The sequence below is a fragment of the Hypanus sabinus genome, chromosome 5, assembly GCF_030144855.1.
Source record: "Hypanus sabinus isolate sHypSab1 chromosome 5, sHypSab1.hap1, whole genome shotgun sequence".
Lineage (NCBI taxonomy): Eukaryota > Metazoa > Chordata > Chondrichthyes > Myliobatiformes > Dasyatidae > Hypanus > Hypanus sabinus.
Genome location: NC_082710.1, coordinates 91,253,256 through 91,267,052, shown reverse-complemented (window position 1 = coordinate 91,267,052; position 13,797 = coordinate 91,253,256). Strand labels below are relative to the sequence as shown.

The 13,797-nt window shown below is 41.3% G+C and overlaps 1 protein-coding gene across 1 annotated transcript in view; it reads left to right on the top strand.

The window, feature by feature from the left end:
• LOC132394767 (lactase/phlorizin hydrolase-like) overlaps window positions 1-13,797 on the top strand; it is a 94,459-nt gene that overhangs the window by 68,349 nt on the left and 12,313 nt on the right. Inside the window, exons 12-13 of the mRNA XM_059971175.1 lie at window positions 673-871; window positions 11,166-11,368. Coding sequence (XP_059827158.1) covers window positions 673-871; window positions 11,166-11,368 — 402 coding nt within the window. The remainder of the gene's footprint in view (window positions 1-672; window positions 872-11,165; window positions 11,369-13,797) is intronic.

The window sequence follows — 13,797 nt, the reverse complement described above, 5'->3', positions numbered from 1 at the left end:
TTTTTTACTCAGAGAATGATGGACGCCCGGTGTGGTGGTAGAGGCAAATACATTTGAGGCTTTTAAAAGAGGTTTAGGTAAGCACATGAAGGTGAGGAAGATGGAGGGATACGGACATTGTGTAGGTAGGCAGGACTTGTATTTAGGTGATTTGGATCTTTAGCTAGCTCGGCACAGTATTGTGGGCTGAATGGGTTGTTCCTGTGCTGTCCTGTTGAATGTAACCACTGATTGCTGCTTGGTAAATGATGCAACTGTGCATTTTTCTTGTCTCTGCAATGGATGGACATTTAAGTGAAATACGAAGTGATTATTCTCTGTCGAGTGACTCAGTCATACTGACAACATGGTACACAAGCATAAAACAGAAAATCAAATTTAAAAATTTATTTTATGATATGAATGATGACCTTTAATATACAGAACCTTGTTTCAGTAAAATCTAACAATACTAATGACTATTAATATCATCTGATTTCAATAACTTACTCAAAAGAAGTTATTTTATTTGCTGGGTTTGTCAGTATGTGATAATGGTTTGCTCCTGACTCATAATGACAAAATATGGAGAAAATTTTTAGCAGTAAAATGACAACATAAAATTTAGCTTAAGACTGTTAAAATGTTAAAGACAATGGTACTCAATCTGATATTTGCCTTTTTTATCCACAGGTTACACTTTATCACTGGGATTTGCCCCAAGCACTGCAAGATGTTGGTGGTTGGGAAAATAGCAGCACAATTGATCGATTTGTCGAATATGCTGATTTCTGTTTTCAAAGATTAGGCGATAAAGTGAAGTTTTGGATAACATTAAATGAGCCATATAATACAGCACTTATGGGATATGGCTATGGTACTGCAGCGCCAGGTAATGTGTTTACAAACACACATGCACATTACTGCCTAAACACCACACTTTCTCAAAAAAAATAAGCTTAAGCAATAAATTTCTCAAACTGTATTTCTGTTTTTGAATACTCTTGTCTCCAATTGATGCCAGTAGCCAATAATGTCATTGGGCATATTGTGTGGGAACCTAGTAATCCTCTTGAATAATTCACTTCTAAACCACGTAGGATATGGGTTTTATATATCCAAACACAACAACATTTAGACTGTGTTAGACAGTTCAAGTAGCAAGATTGCAAGCACCATTGTGGGGTTATTTAAAGTATTTATTTCTAATAGATATTATCTACTACCTTTATGATTGTTAATTTTGAAGTATAATTATTCCTTAAGACCATTAGACTATAAAATATAGGAACAAAATTAGGCCACCCAGCCCATCAAATCTGCTCTTCCATTCCATCATGGCTGATTTATTATCCCTCTCAACCCCATTCTCCTGCCTTCTCCCCATGAACCTTGATGCCATAACTAACTCTCAACCTCCGCTTTAAATATACTCAATGTCTGGGTCTCCACAGCCACCTGTGCAATAAATTCCAGATTCCCAACCCTGTAGCTAAAAAAATACTTCTCATCTCTGTTCTAAATCAACGTCCCTCTATTCGGAGGACATGCCCTCTGGTCCTAGGCTCCCCCACTATAGGAAATGTCCTCTCCACATCCAATCTATCTAGGCCTTTCAATATTCAATGGGTTTCAATGAGATTCCTTCCCCCTACCACCATCCTAATTCTTCCAAATTCCAGTGAGTACAGGCCCAGAGCCATCAAATGCTCCTCATTAGTTAATCCTTTCATTCCCAGAATTATTCTTGTAAATGTCTTCTTAACTCTCTCCAAAGCTAGCATGTTTTTTTTTAGAAAAGGGGCCTGAACCTGCTCACAATACTCCAAGTGTGGTCTGATCAGTGCCTTCCTTTCCACCTACTCAACCTGCAAACTAACCTTTAGGGAATCCTGCAGGAGGATTCTCAAGTTCCTTTGCACCTGTGATTTTTGAATTTTATTGCCATTTAGAAAATAGTCAACACCTTTATACCTTCTATGAATTGCTGTTAAGCAGCCTCTTGCATGGCATATTGTCAAAGGTCTTCTGAAAATTCAAGTAAGAGACCTCCATTGACTTCCTTTTGTCTATCCTTTCTGTCACGTCGTCAGAGAATTCCAACGAATCTGTCAGGCAAGATTTTCCCCTGAGGAAACCATGTTGACTAAGGCCTATTTTAACATGTGCCTTCAGTCGCCTGACACCTCATCCTTAATAATTGACTCCAACATCTTCCCAACCACTGAAGTCAGGCTAACTGGCCTATAGTTTAATTTCTTCTGCCTTCCACCCTTCTTAAAGAGTGGAGTGAGAGTTGGAATTCTTACCATTCTCTGGAACCATTCCACAATCTAGTTATTCTTGAAAATCATTACTAATGCCTCCACAATCTCTTCAGCCACCTCTTTCAGAACCCTGGGGTGTAGTCCATCTGACTGAGGTAACTTATCTACCTTCAGACCTTCTCCTTAGTAACAGCAACTACACTCAATCTGCTCCTTGACAGTCTCAAATTTCTGGCATGCTGGTCGTGTCTTCCACAGTGACGACAGATGTAAAATACTTATTCAGTTTATCCATCAGTTTTTTGACCCCATTACTACCTCTCTCCTTGGACAGGTGGGGCTCATCAGCCTTAGCTGGCAGCCCACCTAAGAGAAGGAAATCTCTGATTTTAAATCTCTGCTGCCTTGCAGCCATACGCACCCATGGGAAAGACTTCAGGAGTAAACCCCGAGAAAGAAATCCAGGGCTGGGGTCCCTAAGGCAGTTTGATGTGTTTACAATTTCACTCTGGCAACCTCTGCGACAACACTGGTGCCAAGCTGTATCGGCGCTTGCCCTTCCCTTGGACTACATTAGTGACATGAGAGGGGGAGCCCGCTGCATGGGCAACAGCCGGTTCTTCAAATCTTCCCGTCCAGGCTTGCACCCTGGAGAGGACACAGTCCACCAGAGGCACAAACCCATGATCCCCTGGGATTGACAGCTGCTGTCTACTATTACCTCTCCAGTGTCATTTTCCAGCAGTCCTATGTCTGTTCTCATCTCCCTTTACTCATTTTATTTCTGAGAAGTTTTGGTATCCTCTGTGATATTATTGACCAGCTTACCTTTAGATTTAATCTTTTCTCTACCTCCTTGTTTTTAGTTGCCTTCTGTTGGTTTTTAAAAGAATCAGAACCAGGTTTATTATCACCAGCATGTGCTGTGAAAGTTGTTAACTTAGCTGCTGCAGTACGATGATACTATAGAAAGAATAAATCAATAAGTGAATCAATTACAGTAAGCATATATATGTATATTAAATAGTTGCTGTTCCTCATTCGCTGAGTATGTGCCTTCAGGTTTCCTGATGGTAACAGTGAGAAGAGGGCATGTCCCAGGTGATTGGGGTCCTTAATAATGGATGCCACTTTTCTGAGGCACCGTTCCTTGGAAATGTCTTTGGTACTACAAAGATGGAGCTGACAAATTCTACAACTTACTGTAGCTTCTTTCAGTCCTGAGCAGTAGCCAAACCTCCAACCCCACAACCCCTATACCAGACAGCTTCCCGATCACTAACCTCCCACTAATTTTCCAATACTACATGCCCTTTCTTTTGCTTTTATGCTCTCTTTGACTTGCCTTGTCATCCACAGTTGCCTCATCCTCCCTTAAGAACACTTTTTCACCTTTGGGATATGTCTATCTCTCACCTTACATAAGAACATAAGAAACAGGAGCCATCTGGCCCGTTGAGGGTGCTCCACCATACAATATGATCTTTCCATGGACTCCTCTCCACCTATCTGCCTTTTCCCCATAACCCTTAATTCACCTTCTACGCAAAAAATCTGTCCAACCTTGTCTTAAATACATTTACCGAGGTAGCCTCCACTGCTTCATTGGGCAGAGAATTCCACAGATTCACCATCCTTTGTGAAAAGCAGTTCCTCCTCATCTCCATCCTAAATCTACTCCCCTGAATCTTGAGGCTATGTCCCCTCATTCTAGTCTCACCTACCAGTGGAAACAACTTTCCTGCCTTTAACTTACCTACACTTTTCATAATTTTATATATTTCTATAAGATCTCCTCTCGTTCTTCTGAATTCCGGTGAGTACAAACCCAGGCAACTCAATCTCTCCTCATCATCTAAACCCCTCATCTCTGGGATCAACCTGGTGGGCCTCCTCTGCACCGCCTCCAAAGCCAGTATATCCTTCCTCAAGTAAGGAGACCAGAACCCCACACAGTACTCCAGGTGCGGCCTCACCAGTACCCTGTATAGTTGCAGCATAACCTCCCTGCTCTTAAATTCAATCTGGTGAAGGTCCCCCTCAAATTCAGCTCTAACTTGTCCTTTTTGTACAGGTCATATCTTCCCCAGAAGAGTTCCCAATGATTCAGAAATCTAGCAATGATGGCCTGCTCCATCTGCAAGCCAACCTTTTGCAGTTCATGCACAAACACTCCCAAGTCCTTCTGCACAGCAGCATGCTGCAATCTTTTACCATTTAAATAATAATCTGATCTTCCATCTTTCCTTCCAAAGTGGATAACATTGTATTTACCAACATTGTACTCCATCTGCTAGACCCTTATCCGTTCACTTAACCTATCTATATCCTTCTGCAGACTCTGTATCCTCTGCACAATTTGCTTTTCCACTCAGTGTCATCAGCAAACTTAGATACTCTACACTCGGTCCCCTATTCCAGATTGTTAATGTATATCGTGAACAGTTGCAGGCCCAGCACTGACTCCTGGGGCACACTGTTCACCGTTGATTGATGACCAGAGAAACAACCATGTATCCTCACTCTCTGCTTTCTACTGGTTAACCAATCTTCTATCTATGCTAATGAATCACCCCCAACTCTATGTATCCTTATCTTGCCTTCCAAATTACTGCCAGAAACTCATTGCTGTTCTGCCATCATCCCTGCTATTGTCCCCTTCCAATCAACTTTGGCCAAATCCTCTTTCTCATATCTTACTGTTTGGGTGCCTGAATGTAACTCCCTTCAAGGTGCTTTTCCTTAACAGTTTCTTATCTCTATCCACAGGGATTTTACATCTTTTGATCCTATGTCACCACTTTCTAAGAATTTTACTTCAATTTTTACTAACTGACCCACGCCACCTTCTCTGCCTACCTGCCTGTCCTATTGGTACAAGGTGTACCCTTGGATGTAAAGCTATGATCTTCTTTCAGCTCAGTAATGCCCACACATCACCTGCCCATCTCTAACTGCTCTGCAAGATCATTGACCTTATTCCGTACATCGCGTGCATTCCGATATAACATCTACAGAGCTGTCTACGTCACCTGTTTCAATCTTGCCCCATCTTACTCTTCAACTCATCCCACTGACTGCAGCTTTGCCCCATCATCTGCCTGTCCTTCCTCACAGTCTCGCCACACACTGCACCGCCTCGTATACCAATTGTCCCATCTTCAGCCCTATCACTCCATTTCCCACCCCCTCCCCAAATTTGTTTAAACCAGGGGTTCCCAACCTGGGGTGCGAGATGAAATTTCAGGGGGTACGACAAAGAGTGGCTTGTGTGCTTGAGTGACGAGTCACGAGTCATCACTCAGCCAGCTGCCAGTGTGCCTTGAGAAGTGGTAGTAAAGTTTGTCCCAAGCACACTCCAACTCATCACATTAGTGAGGTATGTCAATGATGGTGCTGTGAAGGAAGATCACCTGTTTTTTTAAGATAAACAAACACAACTGCAAAGGATGTGAAGCAGCTGGTGAAAGACTTCTTTGCCAAATATGATTTAGATATCAAAGTCATTGGTTCTGTGTGCACTGACAGGGCACCTGCAATGTTTGGAAATAAATCTGGCTTTTTTGTGTTGATGAAAAAGGAGATTCCAGACCTGCAAGTTACCCATTGTTTTCTTCATCCACATGCTTTGGCATTAAAAACATTGCCTCCAAATTTGAAGAAAATCCTTGATACTTGTGTGAAGATCATCAACTGGATCGGGGGCTTGCTTTGAACCATCGCATCTTCAAATCATTTTGTGAGGATCTGGGAAGTGAGCATTCAGTTTTGCTTTTCCACACAGAAGTCCGTTGGTTGTCACAAGGACAAGCTTTAACCCACTTCTCTGAGCTGCGGGAAGAAATCAAAGTTTTTCTGAAGGAGCGTGAATGTGATCTAGTTGGGGCAATGGAATTCACCCAAATGCTGGCTTAGCTGATATTTTCACTCGTATGAATGACCTGAGTGTTTCTCTTCAAGGAAAAGGGATAAACATATTGAAGGCTTGTGAAAAGTTGAATGCCTTCAAAGAAGAGTTACGTCTTTGACATCAAAAGATGGAAAGGGGCAGTCTCTCAAATTTTCCTTCACTAGAAGAGATGGTTGATGATGCTGGATCCATAACTCCTACTGTGCGTGAAGAAATTGTGGCTCATTTGGAAATGCTGTCAGAATCGTTTGATGGATATTTTGCTGCTGGAGACCTGAAGATTTCAGAAGAATGGATCATGAATCCATATTCCTACAATTTGGAGATAATGTCAGATGATGAAGAGCTGAAGGAAGATCTTATTGACTTGTGGACAAATCAAGCTCTTGAAATGCAATTTGAAAGCAAGACTTTGGAGGAGTTTTGGTGTGCAGCACTGGTTATGTTCCCAAGACCTGGTGGAAAAGCACTCCGTGTCCTCAATCTTTTTTCAACAACCTACTTGTGTGAATCTGGATTCAGTTCTCTTTTGTCAATCAAGACAAAATCTAGGAATTGCCTGAATCCACAGGCAGACCTGTGGATCGCAGTCAGCAAGAAAGTTCCACGTTTTGACAAAATCATGAATGAGAAGCAGGAGCAAAGAAGTCATTGAATTTTATGTTCACAATTGGGATTGATTTTACTGTTTACAATTTTTTCTGAATAAATTAGAATCTAATTGCTCAATTTATATTTGCATTTTATGCACTGAGTTAAAAGCTTATTTTTTTAAGTTCAATTTGTTCACCCGCAGTATTGTATGTGGTTCAATTTGTGGTTCAAAAATTAGAAATTAGACTTCATCTTCAAATGTGATATTACTTTTGTAGGGGGTGTGAACATTAATCAAACATTTCCTAGGGGTGTGGGGCATAGAAAAGTTTGGGAACCACTGGTTTAATCCCTCCCCAACGTATCTAGTAAAGACCTGCCTGCAAGGATATTGTCCCCCACTACAATATTCAGCTCTAACTTGTCCTTTCTGTACAGGTCATATTTTCCCCAGAAGAGTTCCCAATGATCCAGGAATCTGAAACCCTGCCTCCTGCACCACTTCCTCAGCCACTCATCCATCTGTACCATCATCCTATTCCTGCCCTGTCTAGCATGTGGCACTAGGAGTAATCCAGAGATTGCTACCTTGGAGATCCTGCTCCTCAGCCTCTTCCCGAACTCCCTGACTCATTGCTCAGTTATTCAGTGTACAATTCACTAATCGTTCTAAAGCTGTTGGAAAAAAACTGAAGTGTTTCCCTGTTCTGCCACCCTCACGTTTATAGAAGAGTAGAATATTGTTGTGGAATCTAATGCTTCGATTGATCAGGGTTGTTACAGAAACTCTGCAGACTTCCCCATTTCTCATTTGCATATTAAGCAACATTGGCACAAGTGTATATTTTAATTGAAGCTATAGCAGGTTAAGTTCAAATAGTTCTACAGTTTGTTTCAGTTTGGTGCTGATGAGTTTTTTTTAAAGGACTTGGGACACATTTCTACACAGGATTTCCAGATACAGAGTAATGAGCTGGGAGATTTGTTATCTCTGAGTTTATGGAGATCGTGGTTGTGATTCATGTGGATGACGTTAATGTAATTAGCTCTATCGAGGTGCCCACCTGAAACAGTAATAACAAAAACACTGATAGATGGAGCTGAGTAAAAGGAAAATACACATCTAAAAGAGTCAAATTCTCATGTCAACTCAAATTTCCAAATAACTAAGTAGTTTACTTAATTTCTCCAGAACAGACAGTGTAGCTAATGAATACTTAATAGTTCATTCATTTTGATTGCATCATACCTGACACCACTGGAAAATCAAATCTCCCAAAGCAATTTTATACATAAAGTTAGACTTTAAAGAACTTAGCAGGTATTTAGCAATCCATAGACCAGGACTAACAATCCATGGACCTTTTTAAGTACAACATATCTTATTACTAATGACTTCAGAAGCAACTGGATTTGGAAGAAACCCAACTGTAGAGATTAGGCCAACAAAGAGGCGGTCAGGGGAGGCAACGAAGCAGCTATGGGATTGCTTCAAGATGGTGAGCTGGGTTGTGTTGAAGGACTCAACTGGGGATCTGATTAAGTACATCATTCATGGGTTGCCATTAAATCATTCAGTCTCCCACAACCATGAGATTTGCAATCTGCTGAGGGCCAGATCTGAGGCATTTAAGTCTGGTGACTAAGAAAGTTACAAGAGATCCAGGTACCATCTCCGGAATGTATGTCACAAGTGAAGTGGCAATTCTGGAATCAATGAAGGATGCTGAACAGTTGTGGCAGTGCTTGAATACCGTCACCTCTTATAAAACAAAATCAAGCAACGTAGGCAACACTAGGGCTTCGCTTCCAGATGAGTTCAATGCCTTCTATGCTCACTTTGACCATCAAAACGTGGACCATCAAAACCATGAACTGCCACAGCCCCCCGACAATCCTGTGATATCGCTCTCCAAGGCCGATATGCAAGCACCCTTCAGGAGGGAAAACCCATGAGAAACATCCAGCCTAGACGGGGCACCTGGCCAGGTACTAAAGACCTGTGCTGATCAGCTTTCTGGAGTGTTCACTGAGATCTTTAACCTCTCGCTTCAGCAGTCTGAGGTGCCCACCTGCTTCAAACAGATGCCTAAGAAGAACTGGTTAACCTGCCCCAATGACAGTCATCCAGTAGTACCTACATCCACTATGATGAAGTGTTTTGAGAGGTTGGTGATGAAACATATCAACTCCTGCATGAGGAGTGACTTAGATCCACTCCAATTTGGCTACCGGCAAAGCAGGTCTCATTGGCTCTTCACTAAACACTGGAACATCTGAACATCAGGGTGCTCCTTATCGACTACAGTGCGGCATTCAATACCATCATCCCCTCAAAGCTAATCAATAATCATCAAGACCTTGGCCTCAATACAATTGGACCCTCAATTTCCTCACTCCCCAGACAGTTCAGATATGCAACAACATCTCCTCCACGATCTCCATTAGCACAGGAGAACCACAAGGCTGAGTGCTTCACCCCCTGCTCTACTCACTTCACACCTATGACTGTGTGGCTGAGCACAGCTTCAGTGCCATATTCAAGTTTGAAAATGGCGTAGGCTGAATCAAAGATGGTGTCGAATCAGCATACAGGAAGGAGACTGAAATTCTGGCTGAGTGGTGCCAGGCATTCTTATTCATTGTCAGCAAAACAAAGGAGCTGATTATTGAATTCAGGAGGAAGAAACCAGACTTCCATCCACAAGTTCTCATCAGAGGTGGAGAGGGTTAGCACCTCTACTTCCTTAGGAGACTGCAAAGATTTGGCATGGCATCTAATACTTTGACAAACTTCTATAGATGCGTGATGGAAAGTATATTCAATGGCTGCATCTCAGCATGGTATGGAAACAACAATGCCCTTGAACAGAAAATCATACAAAAAATAATGGATACGCCCAGTCCATCACGGCTAAAGCCCTCCCACCATTGAGCACAGCTACATGGAACGTTGTCACGGGAAAGCAGCATCCGTCATCAACGATCTCCACCACACTGGACATGTTCTCTTCTCACTGCTGCCATCAGGAAGAAGGTACAGGAGCCTCATGACACACAACACCGGGTTCAGGAACAGTTATTGCCAGTCAGCCACCAGGCTCCTGAGCCAAAGGAAATAACTTCACTCAACTTCATTTACCCCATCATTGAAATGTTCCCACATCCTGTGGTCTCACTTTCAAGGAATTCTCATCTCATGTTCTTGATATTTATTGTTTATTTATTTATGATGATGATTATTATTATTTCTTTTTTCTCTTTCTTTTTGTTATTTACAGTTTGTTGTATTTTGCACACTGGTTGAACACTCAAGTTAATGCGGTCTTTCATTGATTCTACTATGGTTATTATGGATTTATTGAGTATGCCTGCAAGAAAATGAATCTCAGGATTGTATATGATGACACAAATGTACTTGGATAATAAATTTACTTTGAACTTATGTATACTAAGGTACATCAGGGTTGGAAACAGCCATCTGCTTTATTAACCCAGTCTAACTCCAGGCTCAATGTGGGAGCTTCTGGAATGGCCTTCAATTGTGCCATGCTCAAGTACCAGTGCTCCAACAGAGAAATGGAAAAACCTGAAGGGAGTAGCTCCCTACCACATTGTCAATGGTAATGGTAATTGGGACTGGCAATAAAAATGCTAGCCTTACCAGCAACATGATTCTAAATAAAAAGTTATAGAAGTTAGGGGCAAAACTATTACAGTACCAGTGACTCAGGTTTGATTCTGTCCCTGTTTTTTAAGGGGTTTCTCCCCATGACCACTTGGGTTTCCTCCAGGTGCTCTGGTTTCCTCCCACATTCCAAATACACATGGGTTAGCAGCTTAATTGGTCACATGGGTGTAATTGGAAGGTACGGGCTCATTTGGCTGTAAGGGCCTGTAACCACACTATATCTCTAAATCTAATAAGGCAGCTTGAACTTCACTCCTCATGTATGAAACCCATAGAATTTTCACACCTACATACTAAATTTCATTTCTTATTGACCTCAGTACAAATAAAATTAGGAGGGGTGTAAAGGCAACACTTGAGCTCTCACCGATTTGATTGCTTTTAAAACTTCAGTAAGCAAATGCTGTGTTTTTAATTTTCTGTAACATTACCAACTGCCTTAATTACAATAGTCATTTTAAATATAAAAATTCTGTTAATGATTCTCAAACCCCATCACATGCAGTTTCAGTCTCAAATTCATCATCACATAATGAACATACAGTATTTTGGATTGGGAATAAAATATATTCTGCTTCTGTAATTCAACCCTCTTAAGTCAATAGAACTAAATTTCTAGTCAGTACAACATGCAGTTATTAACAGACATTAATCTCTTTCCTAATTATTCCTAAAAGTATTAAGTGACTTTGGTTTAATAAATCATTCTTTCTTATGCTTGTAGGTATTGCCACAAGACTGGGCACAGCTCCGTATGTTGTTGCTCACAATCTAATCAAAGCTCATGCTGAAGTTTGGCATTTGTACAATGACACTTACAGATCGCAGCAGCATGGTCTCATTTCCATAACAATAAACTCTGACTGGGTTGAACCAAGAAATCCGTACAAACAAGAAGATGTGGATGCAGCAAATAGACATCTGATGGTGAGAAAGCAAGAATACTATTTGTTTGCCTCTTACTTGCAGATAAATACGTTGGACTTAATTAACAGGAGGAAATAAACTCCTTCTGTTCCTAATCACTGTTGAGTGATGGACCACATGTTTGGGTCAAATGCTTGTGATCATCCTCAGGCATTTATGAGCCTTTGCTTCTAAAATTCAGCTACGCAGAAAGTAACAGATCCTTGACCGAGGGGTTTGGAGCCCATGTCAGCAATAGTGTATCTGCTTGACCAGTCATAAGAAGGGTCAAAGAGCAGCAGTGTCTAAACCAGGGAGGTTGGGTTGGCGCAGAACAAATTTAAGGTAAAATTAGGTACGGAAACCAAAGTATGGGATCGTAAGAAAAAATTAGATAAAAAGAAAATGAAAAACATATAAATGTTGGCTTAACAAATCTCTAACAGTAATGGAAATTGAAGGAAGGAGATGTGTCACAACTTCCCCGCCCCCCATTTCAATTATACAATATGGGTGATGCTGGCAGGACCAGAATTTCTAAAGGCAGATGTAAGCTGCCTTCATGAATGACTGGAACCTGCCCTGAGAGGTTACAAGGATACTTTAATTTCCCACAGCAAACAATGACATTGTTAGCTTCCTTATTACGTGCTAATTCTCAGCTTTTGGATGATATGCTCTTTAATGTTTCTTGACAAAATCAATTCCATGTTTTCCAACATTATAACTCCATTTGCCTGACCTCTGTTCACTCCTTTTGAAATACGTCCTTACCTCCTCTTCAAAACCTAATTTCCCAGTTAACTTTGTGGTCGCTCTCAGCATATTTTACAACCATAACTTCTGTCCTTTTCATCAGTCATTTACATAAATTGTTAAAAAGTTCAAAATTTCAAGTAACATTTATCATCAAAGTCTGTATGCAGTATATAGCCCTGAGATTCATTTTCCCACAGACAGCCTCAAGACAAAGTAACAGCATGGAACCCATTCAAAGAAAAACATCAAACCGCGAATGCACAAAAAAAGAACAAATTCTGCTAACAACAACAAAAAAGTGAAAAGCACAGAATACAAACACCAGACCACAAATCATTGAACCAGTCCTGGCTTATTCACTTCCACTCAGTTCAGTTCAATCTAGCTCTGTGTCGTTCATTAACTTCAGGCCAAGGAGCCAGTCCGCCTGAGCAAAATCGCACAAAATAGCAACAAAAAAGGAGCGACCACAAACACACCATAATGTGAACTGTAGAGTCCAATACACAAACCATGTTGATTAAACCTTACCCAAGACCCAGGACTCCAGCAGTATCGAGTGAGGGGGACAGAGAGAGAGAGAGAGAGAGAGAGAGCATTCGATTGAAGGGACCTTCCTCTGGGAGCAGTGGACGAGAGGAAGAGAGAGACCACTCACACCCAGACACTTCCTCCTGTAGCAATGAGCGAGAGGCTGGTAGACACCACTGAACACTTGCACACCTTCTGCTCTTGCCTCAATGATTTCAATCGTTCTCAATGCTTTAATCGCCAAGATCGGTGAGAAATGGCATCAATCATGGCCTCTCCAGGTTGCACACCTCACTCGAAACCTCATGGAACCCTCTCAGCGACAACCAAGTGCCAGATTGCTCAATTGACCCGAAAACATACCGATCACATGTCGATCAGTCTCCAACAGCAGCAGAAACACATCTGAAAGAAAAAGAAGTGAAGGAGGTAGTTTTGTGAACTGTCTGGAGGATGTTGCCCTTGGCTGCATTGTTCACTGGTGCCACCTTTGCCCAATCCCAATCCTAACCAACCAATCTGTAAAATGTCTTCTATTATGTCTTCTATTTCTTTTATCCATACTATCTCCTACACTGTGAAATTTTATTTTCTGCAATAATCCTTAATGTGGTATCTTATCAAATGCATCCACTTTGTCTACAATGCATCTTTCTTCAAAGAATATTAATCACATGTGATTTTCCTTTCACAAAACCATATTAACTATGCCCAACTGATTTTCCTAAACGTTGCTCTGTAACACCTTTTAGTAGCTTCTAACAATTTCTTCTTGATATGTAGTTAGAAAAGTACTTCCTTCCTGCTTTCCATCTCCATCATTTTTTGATTACTGAGTTTAATTTTGCCATTTAAAAAATTTTCCAATCTAATAGTACTTTTGCCCAAATCTAAGGAAGTTTGAAAAGTTAAACCCAACACGTCAGCTTTCTCACTAACACAGGAGATTCTGTAGTTGCTGGAAATCTGGAGTAATGCACACAAAATGCTGGAGGAGCTCAGCAGGTCAGGCAGCATCTATGGAAATGAATAAACAGTTGACGTTTTGAGCCGAGACCCACCTTCAGGACTGGGATAAAAACACAAAATGCTGGCAGAACTCAGCAGACCAGACAGCATCTATGGGAGGAGGTAGTCCCAGACAGGCCGAAACGTCGTCA